Source organism: Mya arenaria, chromosome 3 (assembly GCF_026914265.1).
Source record: "Mya arenaria isolate MELC-2E11 chromosome 3, ASM2691426v1".
Lineage (NCBI taxonomy): Eukaryota > Metazoa > Mollusca > Bivalvia > Myida > Myidae > Mya > Mya arenaria.
The window spans coordinates 37861431-37876248 of NC_069124.1; the positions used below are offsets into that span (position 1 = coordinate 37861431).

General features: G+C 35.1%; 1 protein-coding gene across 2 annotated transcripts in view; it reads left to right on the top strand.

The window, feature by feature from the left end:
• The first annotated feature begins 1237 nt into the window (after positions 1-1237).
• Positions 1238-14818, top strand: part of LOC128229165 (serine/threonine-protein kinase RIO2-like) — a 106455-nt gene continuing 92874 nt past the window's right edge. The window contains exon 1 of one of the 2 annotated variants that reach the window (XM_052940889.1): positions 1238-1369. In XM_052940889.1, coding sequence (XP_052796849.1) covers positions 1304-1369 — 66 coding nt within the window. In that variant the 5' untranslated portion in view covers positions 1238-1303. Of the gene's footprint in view, positions 1370-13870; positions 13887-14818 lie in introns of those variants that run through there. The other variant, XM_052940890.1, reaches the window with a different exon arrangement.

The following is a 14818-nucleotide window of genomic DNA, read 5'->3' on the forward strand; positions in this document are numbered from 1 at the left end:
GCTTCATGACAATTAAAATAGAAGCTATTTTCACTGTATGATAGTAACATAAATTATATAGCATATTCGCTGGAACTCTTGGCACTATATTGTTCATTGTGGATAATAAAGTCAAACAATAGTTAAAATAAAAAAGTTATTGCATAATCATGTAGCAACGAATTTAAATTTATTTACACGGAAGTTGAAGGACTGCCCTTCATGTATTTATTGAAAACTCAAACCTAATATAAATATGAATGAGACTATATATAGAAAATTATAAGTGCACTAATTAAATGGTCTAGTGCCGCGCGCACTACAACCAGACAAGACCGTCTCCGTGGCCTAGTGGATAAGCGTCCGCCTACGGAGCGGGAGGTCGTGGGTTCGATCCCTGGCCGCGTCATACCAAAAGACGTTAAAAGTTGGTACAAATAGCTCCCTTGCCTGGCGCTTGGCATTTAAAGGGTAGTGCTTGGAAAACTGGTGTACTCAGTACTGGTTTAACCCAGGAAAGTTGTACCCCGTGTATCGGTGCTTTACACCGAGCACGTAAAAGAACCAAGGGGTCTCTTCGAAAAAGAGCTAGGGTCTCGAACCCGGACTTCCTTGTATCCCACCACTGTCTCTTCAGCGTGCTGTCCCTTCAGCAAAAACAAAGGACCCCGTTGGAAATAAGTGCTTGCACTTTCACGGGTTATCCTTGATCGCAAGGTCTAAAGAAAATACATACATAAATACATACATACATACATAAGACCGACCAAAATCGGTCAAATATTAGCGGAAAACGCCAAACACAGTGTCAATCAATTAAAAATAAACTATAATGGACCAATATAATATACGGAGACACGATAGAAACCAGTACTAGGCGCTATGAGAGATTCAAAATTTGGAAATTTCTTCCAAGATGGCTTTCTACACAAATCACTTCTCGACGAACAAAGTACGATAAATATCTCAGTTCGGATCTCACAGCGCCATTTGTTGTACCTGAATAGGTTATTCAGATGACAATATTGGATAATACAAACAGTAATCAAACCGGAGATCAACTCAGACAGTAAAAAATACAAAGTAAGATACAACAGTGACAAGTTCTGAAGAACGCGGGACAGGAAGCAGTAGGGAACGGAAATCTACTAGTTTCAATATTCCCTAACCGCACAGTCAATACTTAGATATATCGTCTCGCTCAAAGACGGTAAATGGACGTTTGGAACTAGTTTTACCAACAGTGCCACACTATTGACTGCTGCGCTAGAAAATCCAAACACGCTGGAAAAATAGTAGTCTTTTATCCAGCATTAAATCAACAATGGGGAAATTGAATGCAACAATGTTACGGTATTTAAGTAAAGAAGACTTCAGAGTTTTAACAGCCGTAAGTGTTTAACATCAGTTTCTTTTTAAGTTCTCTTTGGCGAGTATATACAACATTGCGCATATATTCGGAATAGTAGCTATTCGGATAAATGATCACTTCATATTTAAGTTAGCATGAACTACAAGGGGGACAACTCAAATTGGAGGGAATTTAGGGGATTCCAGCGGTTGGTGGAATTACCGAAAACCCAAATACCATGGAAAACCTGTAAACCCTTTTAATTTTCATAGTACATTAGCTACAATAATGAGCGATCAAGGATACTTTTTTATTATTTTGACATTTCATGTTTATCCCTGTAACGCTACAACTCTCTTCCATTTAACACTGGGCGAAAGAATATATAGTAATATTATGCATCGATGTTGAATAATAATGATATAATTGTTACAAATGTACCTGAAAGTGATCTTATCTGGATTAAATTTGTCGTTAGAGTCGTTATATTAACATAAATATACTCTGGGTCACGAAATGATCGTTGCAGCACACCATTTTGTAAACATGTTGATTTTTATCGAATAAATTTGTACCCATCCGTCAATGATAGATAACCCTCAAATGTGCAGTCACAGTTATCCTCGCTTTTCTATGTATTGAGCAGAGCAACACAACCTGTGTTCAAAATAAGGGTGATACCTAATTTGTCTGTTGTATAATGTTAAATAAAAAATTACATTAATTTCAGAGGATAAACAATAAATATTATCCTCACAGTAAAGCCATCATCATTCTCATAATCATCATCATGTAATCATCATCATCACCGTCATAATCATCATCATGTTATCATCATCCTAGCTGTAATCATCATCATCATCATCATCATCATCATCATCATCATCATGCAGCAGCAGCTGCAGTAGCATCGACAATATAACGATGTACAAGAAAACTTCGCATGCTATCTGAACTCTTTCTTTTTAAGGAGTCCATATACTAGTATACTCCAACTATAAGAATAACTTAACAGATGTTTTATATAGTTATAAGATAACTCTCAATTAGAACGTTCATACAAAAAAAATGCATATCACATATATCATGTCACAGAAAAACTGATCGAAGCGGTTCGGATGTGGATGGAGTCAAAATATCAAAAACATCTTCAATGTCATCACCAGATCGTTTCTTCGTCACCAATAGTGTTCTTTTGTACCCTTTGGCTCTTAGAGAAATTATCTTCGAACATGTAGCACACTGCATTTTTTAAATATTATCCATTCAATATATTTCTTGCATTATTCCGATTCTAAGAAATCTTAAAGGAACATGAAAAAATAAATAATGTTCAATGTGATCACCAAGATGAAAACAATCGGTGCAGGTATCAGCATCAAACAATTTTGGCATACATGTGAAACGATACTCTCCCGTGTTCATTATTTAGCGGCTGCTTCTTTAATCACTCGGTACCACTCGGTCATTTATAGTGGCCAATCTGTTTGTATGATAAGCTCGCCGCTGGCTAACAGTTGCATGTATGTTGATAGTTCAGTTATTGATTGGATTCAAGATCATGTGCGTAAGAGTATGAATGTAATAAAGCTATATTAAACCATTTCGTTTTGGGTCTTTTAAATACATTACACTGACAACATTACACCATTTGCCATGGAAACCGTTCGCGGCTCCCGCTTGGATCATCCCGGGCCCTTTCGTGGACAACTTATGTTATTTCATTATCATTGCGATTGCTGATACTGTTAAAATATTGTACAATTCCGTTAGGTTAAAGTTTAACTTTGAACTTAAGAACGAACAAGTAAATAATATTACGGCATTGTTGACTGCTTTGCTGCCAACTGCATGGATATGGAAAATCCATGTGCTACATTATCCCGCAATTCAACTCAAAGACCAGCAGGTTATCATTACAAATAGATATGTACATTAGTAGTAGTAGTAGTAGTAGTGGTAGTGGTAGTGGTAGTGGTAGTGGTAGTAGTTAATTAATTACAAATTGACAAAAACTACTCACCATGTTAAAAGGAACATGCGTATTCTCTTTGAAGTCATTTAAGTTTTTACTGCGTATTTGCACATAATCATATTGATAATCCGATATGTTTCACATAACGTGTTATCCATATAACGTATTATCCATTTCTTATACTAAGTTTGAATATATTGTATAATACTAGATATAATAAAGTAGTAACCTATGTTGCTGCTTCTGCTGTTCTGCTGCTAATGGTGATGTTGTCAATGACGGAAATGCACAATCCTCTCTTGTAGTCAAGTCATTATATCTATACAGTTTTATGTTTTGTACTGTCTCTATGTATCATTCAAGGAATGTCTGTGTTGTTGTTGTTTTATGTACACAGTTATATGTATTATCTTTTACCTATATAAGTCATACCGGTACATAAATTTATAAACAATGCGCGTATGTGTGAAATATTTCACTAGCTTGTAGAAGTAAACACATAGACACACAAAATCACTGTCTAGACTCCCGGCAAGTCACCGCCAGATTTATCCCTATATCGTTAAAAAAACTACCTTAAAATTAAAGAAAAGTTTCTACATATGTATTGACTTGATACGTAGTATGTTGAAAACAATGTTGAAGCCCTAAATGCGCGGTATCACGGTGGAACGTGAACTATGTGCTTACTCACTGAATTGTGACTACTTCCCCCTTTATAACCTTTATTGATACATTCAAATACATATTTCATAAAACATGTAATGCATCTAGGTGAATAAGCTATGTTCTCCCAACTCGATACATCAAACACGTTAGCGTTCAGCGCATTGAAATGGTTGCATTTAAAATAGTGTTATTTAACCGAACCTATTAACGACCAAAACATTCGAAATCCTTTACCCCGTTTCCTACATGTACACAACCTGTCAGATTTGTCCTAGATTTACAGATAAATGGATACAATCGATGCATGTAAGTGCATTATGGTATCTGAACATGTTTTTTCGGCATAATGACATAAATAAATGCGTGTTTAATAGTAGGCAATGATATTTTCGTAGAAATTTGAATTTATAACGAAGATAATTTAAAAATTGTGGCCGCGAGGATCCTCTGTGCAAGGCCCGTTCGCTACTTTTTGCTGGGATGGTGGACCTCACGAGTCTGCCATAGTCTAAAAATCGTCAAATGACTCATTGACGGCCATTTAGGTGGACTAATAAGTACATAACATTAGAGTATGGCACAGGTGCTCGAGTATGCCAGGCACAGGTGCTCGTCACATCGCCTGGATACATTGTCCAAATAATTGTACGTTGACGGATCCTTTTTTACTATTTTTGATATGGCAAATCCTTCACCGACAAATTGTTTTGTATCAAAAGTGGGTAGTCCAAATAATTGTACGTTGACGGATTTTTTTACGATTTTTGATATGGCAAATCATCATGTACAAATTGTTTTGTATGAAAAGTGGTTAGTTATTCTGATCGGGATTCCGAATTGAAGCCTATTGCGTCTATAAAATATCATAAAAACAAAAAATATTACCAGATTAGGTTATTTAATATTAGCTCAGTACACAAAAAATAAATATCCAACGAATAATTATGAGTTTGACGGTTTTCTTCATTTCATTCAGTCAAAACATAACGATATACACATGAAGGGCACCTGCAAGGCTTCAGGGCACAATTTTAAAACAATCGGAACATTTCGGCCATGGCCGAGTTGTAACGATTGTAATAACAAGGTCTATCTCGAAGCTTGTCGGAGGTGGCCGAGTTTTTAGTTTGGGTCGAGTTGTTCTGCTTGGCATAATTGTTGTTTGTGTCAGTCAACTTTCGTTTTATTGGAAAGGTAAATAATGTGTTTTGACCCTTTAGCACATAGACAAGTGGCCAGATTACACCTCCCAGTCAATAGCCATCTTACTGAGAAGCAGTCCTTATCTGTATAGGTACTTTTCAGGATATTCGAAAATGAGCAAATGAATACAGCAGTATCACCTTAAAATCAATATTACTCCAAATAATTGTTTCCAAATATTTTTTATGCGAATACATTTTTATAGGTAATTAATTTATCTAATAAATGGTGTCAATGATGAAATATAAAATTCTTTTATTTCATCTGTAAATGCATTTCCAAGATGGAATTGTAACATTTCATTGAAATGTCATAATTGCATTAAATCTAAGGGTAATAATATGCTGGGATCGATCTAAATTTTATTACCCCTATCATAAGGCCAAATAAAAAAAATGTCTTGTTTCTGGTCACCCGACCGACCCTACTTTTTACCCCCCGACCGTTTTTTTTTTTAATAGCGTAAAGACCGTTTTTTATAATTAGCGTAAAGTGAGCCGGGATTCCCGGTCCCGGCGCCGAAGAGTAAACCGCGCTATCCGACAGTAATATTATATTCGTGACGTGTTTTTTATACGGCCGTGTCGAAGATGGCTGGCCCTGCGCAGACGACGTCTGTTACGCATTTGATAGCCATAAAAATAGACAAATGTTCGCACTTCGACGGTTGTAGTGTCATTAAAGTTGCCCATTCGCAAACAACAATAAAAAGTATTTTCATCGATTTACATGGCGAGCGAGAAAATGTCCGACTTGAAGCTAAATGTTCGGTAAGTTGTATGGTTGTTTAGATATCGTAAAAGGGCCATCGTAAAACAAATAATGCCTCGACCGAGAATGACAGTTTTGGCACCGACATTTTCGTAATTCAAAAGACTACAGTACACTCCACGCGGAACTACCACTTTCCTCGGTGACTCGGAGGCGTTTTTAATTTATCGCGGATTTCCGCCGAGTACGCAACCTTTTTCCTCGCTAAATTTCGCCGAGTTGCACCGAGTTAATCGTTTTCTATGGAGGGTTTTATTGCCGGTAGCGCCGGTGATCGTATCGATTTATTGACCTAATCGCGGAACTCCGCGTTTTGTGCATAGCTACTACAGTACATTGCTTCTGTTAAAACAGTATTAAATAATGAGACATTTAATTTTTCAAAGTACAGTAAGTTTCTTTTTAAAAACAATTATTGTAAATTTTCATCAGCATCGTCAAACAACTGTTGTTTTTCACATTATGTAATTAAAAGATATACCATAGCGTGCGTTTGTGTTTGTTATTGTCATCTTTCTCTTACTATATTAAGGTGTTGAGAACTTAATTAGATTGGAGTAATGAAGGTGTTGAGAACTTTGTAAGTGTGAATATTTTTCGGTCATTATTTCTTAATTTGCATTTTACCACTTATTAACACTTATTAATGTATCCGTAGTTATCAATGGTTCTAAACTTATTTATTACGCATATAAGTGTAAATCCTTCATCAAGTTAATTAAAATCCCATTAAACACCATTTTATAAATGCATTGAAATGAATAACACATTCTATCGGCTTCAGATCAAACAGTCTCACTGTGTGACGTCACATAACTCTCAGTTTTACCCACGAGGATCTCATGGAGAGCATGTATATTGTTATGCAGGATTAATGTGTCTGAGTGGTGTTTTCGAATGTAACTTAAGTTTTGCATTTTCAACTTTAATTCATCACATTAATTAGTTACCTATATCATTGAATGTGTTGACTTTTATTGAGGATTCAATAAGTATAACTGTACATAATTGCTTCTTACAGTCTATAAGTATGGTAAAGTTTTATTATTGGCAGATCGTTTTACAAAAATGTCATGTCTTTGTTTTCTTAATCCCTTAATTGCCCTTGTTGTTTATTTAATCCTACAATAAATATTTCACACTTCCTCGTTCTACATGCAATACATCGTTTAGGATGGGTATTTACTAATTAACTTGTCAACAGTGGTGTATACGGTTAGGTAAGGTTGAAACTTGGTAAGTGTGAAAGTTACGATTGATGTCCTTTGGATGTCCGAAAATTAGGTACGCGAAATAAATTATTTTTATAAATAATTACGGGTGTAGCAAAAAATATCAAATAAATTGAACAAAATTAGATACAGTGGGAGATTCTTATCGGTTTTCCTCCGAGTTTCGCGGTGTTTTTACCTCCGAGTAACGCGGCGATTGTAATTATACGGTCCACTGATCAGCCTCGGTGGGTGAACGAGTAAAAACGCCGAGGAAAGAGGATTATGATCAATTGGATGTCGTGTCTGCGATGACCAAAATCCGCCGAGGAAAACGGAAAGTGGTAGTTCCGCGTGGAGTGTACTATATCTATACACATATACAAGGTTTATTTGAAGCGGACGAATTAAGGCAAAATAATGGCGACGAAGCGTGAATCATTATGCTGAGTGAATGGATTTAAATACTTCGTCTCTCTCAAATACCGAACGTCATATTAAAACGTTTCATTTTTGGACCTTCGTTTTTAATGTTTTAAAGGATTAAAATTAATTTTCTGTATGAAGAACCATTGACATTACACTTAGTTAGATTTTGTCTCTGTGATGTTTAAATACCCAGTATTACGGTTTCTTCCATCCATGTTTATATTTGTTTTCTGACAAAGAATGACAATTGTTTCTTGAGATTATTTCAAATTCTAGTCTTGGACTTGTTGCTTCTTGTCATGTAATAGTGCTGTTGTTGTTCTGTTAAACTAATAAATACATAAATATGGTTATAAACTTGTGTCCAGTTTCCTTTAAGCCATATTTGATGGTGTTGTATTGGCAGACAATATTTCATCATTTTTCAAACGCTATACTATTTCATTCCAAAGGTTTGAATAAAAAAAAACAAAAAAAAAAAAACCTACCTACCGACCCTGTTTTTTTTGAGGCATGTGACCAGAAACAAGACATTATTTTTTTTTGGCCTAAAAAAGACCCATCTGGATTAAAAAGCCAACAATTGATGTTCTTGTTTATAATACACAAAAATGTGGCAGGAATATCCGGTGTCGTCCAGCTGAGAGATCCAGTCCAAGGTGTCTGTTTAACTTTATTACCCCCTCATAAAATTCTTTACAAAAAGAATGCCGATAAATGTTTTCTAAGTAATGAATAAAATGAGCTAAATCACCAAACGCTTGCACTAATTTGTTTACTTGACCTATTTTACGACCGGAACCATGCTGGCCATCGATTAGCTCAGTAGAAAATTTACTCATCATTTTCTCAGCTACTTATTGTTTCTATTGTTTGTAACACAAAATATTATCTACAAATAATTATAATCTTTATTGATTTTAATGGTAAATTAAACTGACATAATATATTCAATGATTTACGCATCAATGTTTTGGGGGAATTTCCATACTGTACAGTACTGCTATTCCTTGAGGTTTTGTTACGTCACAGTGGGATCTCACACCTGTGATTGGCAGTATAAATAATGACCTTCAAGTTTTAGCAGACGACATTTTCGAGGGAAAATCAATACACAAAAGGTTAAGCTTCAGATTTTTAAACATCTGGGATATTGTTTACAAAAAGAAAGATGCAAAATGGAAGTATTGAAATGACCCTATTGAAATATGCGGGAGATGCGTATACATCCAGTAGTGTATAGGGTCGGCCAGATGCGTTAACATCTGCTAATGAGCTATGTCGGCCTATCTCGTATACATGCGCTAAAGGGTTAAAAGAGCATTTTTCTGTGTTAAAAAAGAGCACATTAATTCACTCAGGTGCATTTTACCTGCATTAAAAGTGTCCATTTTTGCAAAAATATTTGTTTATATATATATATATATATACCGGTACCGGTATGTATATATAAATATATTGAACCATCAAAAATAGAACACATTTGAATAAATAATTACTGATTTTGTTTCATTTAAATTTCCTAAACATGAGTTTGTGTTACATATATAAAATATTTTTATCTCATAATTAATTTAACATGACACCTTGTAACTGGACATAATGTATTTACAGTCAGACAAACAAGTACATATTTGTCAAATTTAGCACTAATAAAATAACCTTTTACTCAGTGGCAAAAATAATTGATAGAAAATCATGAAACTGGAAGCTTCAAATTGGAAAATGACAGTCTCAAGGATCTTTTGTTATATTTTTGTCAAATCTAGAGATTCCTGACAGCTCTGGAATAAAACAGGGTATCATATTTTAAATAAGTAATGACTTTATTAGTACTTAAATTGATTGACCCAATTTGGCCAGTTTCCAATAACTGGTAAGCCATGTGGAAGATGACAGTTTTATGACCCCTCCAAAAAACAACACTGTAATCATTTGTATAACTTTAAAGGTGCTAGTGTGCATATTTATGGAAACATGGCAATTTCAGCTTAATATGTTAATATTATATTAACATATATAAGGATAAAAACAAGTGCATCTTTATAGAGTTTTAAAACTACATCTACTATCTGGGACCAATAATCCTACTTCCAGCTACTATCTACACCAGCATTGTTATTTATTAAAATATGTGCACTAGATTGAAAGTTGACAAACAAAAGTCCCACAAGTAGTCAAGTGTCATAACAGTGAAATTAACAACTGAAATAAAGAATACATACCATGACCTGAGTGCTTTCACATGTCAGTTTATCACAAATCATCCAATAGTGGTATTGTCATGTTTCTAATCAAACTTTCAAACTTTCAAACTTTTATTTCTTATAAGCATAAGGCCCAATATAGGGCAGCATTAGCATATACACAAAAAATATACAATATTACGTTCACGTGCTCACACATAGGGTACGACTATTTTATTCTATTTCATAGTTCATATTCACCTGATCTAATGATCATTATTTTACTTCACTAATCCCTTTAATATTAATTTGTTTTAATTGGTGTAAATCCATTTATTAATTAAAACATCATCAATATTCTTTTAATGAAATCCCAACAAAATGGCTACCAGTAGCTTTGATTTGAAATTGGTTCCCTAAATGCTGAGAGGTCCTTGGTACAATCAGATAAGATCAGGCTTATCATGCGTGTTGTAAAATTGGAAAGGAAATGACAAAGAATTTGGTAGTCATTACAAGAAACTTAAGGAATAATAATTCTATAAATGTTGTAATTACATGCAATTGATTCTTGCCTATAAGTAAAATGTGTTCTTTTGATTACACAATAAATAAGAAATTATAATATATTTTTGATTTTTAAAATAATCTTTCTTTTTATGCCCCCGAAGGTGGGCATATTAAAATCGCACCGTCCGTCCTTCCGTCCGTCCGTCCGTCCGGCTCTGTAACTTTCCCTTGTATGGACAGATTTTAAAATAACTTGCCACATGTGTTCCACATACCAAGACGACGTGTGGCGTGCAAGACTCGTGTCCCTACCTCAAAGGTCAAGGTCACACTTAGTGTTTATTCACAATGGAGTGCTGCATATAAGGACATAGAGTATAGGTTGTCGTGTCCGGGCTGTAACTTTCCCTTGTATGGACAGATTTTAAAATAACTTGCCACATGTGTTCCACATACCAAGACGACGTGTCGCGTGCAAGACCCGTGTCCCTACCTCAAAGGTCTCGGTCACACTTAGTGTTTATTCACAATGGAGTGCTGCATATAAGGACATAGAGTATAGGTTGTCGTGTCCGGGCTGTAACTTTCTCTTGTATGGACAGATTTTAAAATAACTTGCCACATGTGTTCCACATACCAAGACGACGTGTCGTGTGCAAGACCCGTGTCCCTGCCTCAAAGGTCAAGGTCACACTTAGTGTTTATTCACAATGGAGTGCTGCATATAAGGACATAGAGTATAGGTTGTCGTGTCCGGGCTGTAACTTTCCCTTGTATGGACAGATTTTTAAAAAACTTGCCACATGTGTTCCACATACCAAGACGACGTGTCGCGTGCAAGACCCGTGTCCCTACCTCAAAGGTCAAGGTCACACTTAGTGTTTATTCACAATGGAGTGCTGCATATAAGGACATAGAGTATAGGTTGTCGTGTCAGGGCTGTTACTTTCCCTTGTATGGACAGATTTTAAAATCACTTGCTACATGTGTTCCACATACGAAGACAACGTGTCGTGTGCAAGACCCATATAAGTGTTTATTCACAAGGGTATTCTGAATATTAGGACATAACAGTGTAGGTTGTCAAGTATGGGTGGTATTTTTTTATGTTCAGAGGCAATTTAAAATAACTTTCCATATGTATTTGACACGTAAAGGCAAGATAAACTTTTCATGTACTGACCTTGTTCGTAGGTCAATGTCACATTCGGGGGCATTCGTCACATACTGTGACAGCTCTTGTTATTTCATTATTTTATTTTATTTTTATTTTGAAGGTATATTGATCAATAATAAAATGCTTATTTACTGGTTGATTTATTCATTCATTCATATTCTTGTATTTATGTGTGTATTTCATTAATGTTTTTTTTTGAGAAGGGCATGATTCACATTAATATTAAAAAAAAGTAAAAGATTCACTTCTTAACAAAAAGACGCACTCAAAACGCACTTACTGGTGGTCAGAAAAATATCAAAATAAAAGACGCACTTAAAACGCACTTATTGGTGGTAAAAAAGAAAAGACACACTTTTCCCTTAAAAGATCCACTTAAAACGCACTCTGCTGAAAACGAAAACCTAAAAGATTCACTTTTAACGCACTTCTGTTTAAAAAGCGCACTTATTGACAGAAAAAATACACTTAAACGCACTTCTGTTAGAAAAGACGCATTTATTCACACAAAAAACGCACTTCAGTTAACAAAAGACGCAGAAAAAATACACTTATTTAGAAAAGATACACTTATTACGCAGTTATTCATAAAAATATGCAGAAAAAATACACTTTTTCAGAAAAACGCAGGAAAAATACACTTTTTAGTGCGTTTTAAGCGCGTTTTGGTAAAAAGTGTATCTTGACTAAAAAAATAAATACCGTATTATATCATGCATAGGATGCTAGCATAGATAGGACGCAGGCAAAAAAATTGTTGAAAACCCCTCGGTAAAAACCCTTTATATATAAGATAGGACGCAGCGAAAAAATGTCAAAATCTGAGCCGAAAATTGGGGTTGGTAAAGTATTTATAACATATATTGAAGTAAAAAAAACAAAAACAAATTTGTATATAATGCATATTTCGATAACTGTTTTGTGTATTTCGATAATTATCGTCGTATTTCGGTAATTTAGCGTACACAACAATGATATAAGTCTTGACATTTTGAGAACATTCACGCATAATATAAGACTTATACAAATGCCGTAATAGTCTGACAGTCAACCGTCGCAAAAGTCCCGACATGCCTTCTGACTGACAGTCAACTGTTGCAATCGCATCAAAACTGATGATTGTTTTGATAAGGCTTGTCGCTGCGCGGATTAAAGCATGTCGGCTTAATAATGCGTGTGGGTAATTAGCCTTGCCAGCGGAAGGCACGTCGGGTAATGTGTGAACAAACAACCATACGGTATTACCATCGCAACAGTTCGTTCTATTGATGTTTTTCTAATAACCGACAGTGGGTGTTTTTCACACCTTCGCACATTTGAAAAGATTTGATAGTGACAATAATGCTACTTTGCGTGATGCACATTCCTTTATTATTTCTTTAAAACAGTACCACAGGGTTCGAATTTAACTTTGAGGAGCACTCGCAAAATTTTGCGAGTGCATTTTGAGGCAACTCGCAAAATGACAAATCAACTTGCAATTTTATTATTTGCTTTATTCCCTTATAATATTGTCTAATTAAAGTAGAAATTAACACCTAAGACATATTATGAATATTAAAAAGTATCAATCTTGAGTGACTCGACTACTAGAACTTGTTGATGGCTTATTCTATTTGGGGGGTATGGAAAGACTCGTCTGATGCTGGCAGCTTTTTGATAAAGCTGTCCAATAATTTGACATTGTTCACTTTGTATATTTACCCTCGCCATCGGGTAATCTAATACCCATTCGACAAGCATGCTACAGATTTCATTAAGTCTATAAGTATTAAAAACAATGAAATAATAAATCTAAAATAAAAAAGCAACAGTAAATGTAGCGTGGATATTTGGACCATGAAATATATCGATCAACGAAGTCTATTCATTTTGACAGGATGATGGGGTTTACATATAGTGCGCAAAAGCGCTAAATTTAGCCAATGATTGAGCTAGGTGATTACGTCATTCGTATTTACTTTGTATTATGCACGCCTCGGAGCATCCCAGAAAGATTCGAGATAAAACTCGGCCTTTTCCGTATTTGTTCTATTTTTGAAAACCTACTAGAGCGTGACTCCGTACTGTCTTCTTTATACCGGTAGTGTAAACATGCCACTTATAGGCTGTTTACACTCGACTACATAGCAGAATTAAGTTCATGTTTATTCTACTTTCCTTTTAACATTTTGTGGTCTAGAAAAAGCCACTCGCAGAATTTTGCGAGCTTGAATAAAAGTCACTCGCAATTTCCAAATGTCGCTCGCATTTTGCGAGTATGCGAGTCTAAATTCGAACCCTGTACCATACAACAAAATGGGTTGTAAAATATCGAAACATTCAAATCGTGAACAACGATTAATTGATATTTACCTCCTTTACCGATTTTCCGTTGCCGTTATAACAGTGAGTCCAGTTAAAAGCTGACTCACATCGAGTTTTTGTGAGTAGCGTCCCTTTTGTATAAAAGTAAACACTCATGTTTGTTTTCAATTTATTTCTCAATAAATCATTTTAAAGTAAACATTTAATATATTTCTGCGTGTGTTAACTTGCGTGATTTCACCTATGTCAGTTGTTCTCTCTTCGGTGGACACAGTATCATTACTAAACGTTACTGTGCTCATCGCCGGTCCGAGATTTTCGGCCTGAAAAGGACTTGGAAAAAACAGATGAAATTCTAATAGCATAGAAAGGACGCAGGCAATTTTTAAGACGAGAATTGGGGTTAAAAAAGTGTGTCCTATGCATGATATAATACGGTAATAAAAATAAAAATTCAAAATAAGAAATTATAGAAAAAAATATATTACTGTATCCAGGCAATGTGACAAGCACCTGCGATGCCAGGTGGTTTGTACGGTGGGGTTTGATACTGCATTGTGTTTTTGTGGGTTGTATGTCATGGCTGTCGGTTGTTGGAGAGGGGTAGGGAAGTCGGAGGAGGAAGAGGGGGAGGGTGGCTTAAACCCGGAAACCCCTTTATTTTTCATATTTTTTAGTACATACAATAGAGTATGCAATGTGGTTTTTACGCTGGGGTTTAATACTGCATTGTGTTTTCATGGATTGTATGTCTAGGGTGTGGGAGGTTGGAGAGGGGTAGGGAAATACTAAAATTATGTTTAACATTTTTTGTTTATTTCTCTCTTATGAAAGATATAGGAAATCTGCAAACCGATGATAAAAGATTGCTGACAAAAGATCAGATCCCAGATTATAAAATTTTGTTCAAAAATTAATGTTTTATGGCTAACGGTTTAAGAAAAATGCATAAAACATCAATCTTTTAAGTTAAATTATATAAATATCGATCTAACTTTTTATCAACAGTCTTATATAACTGGTTTCCATGAATTTTTGCAAAAATTGGCT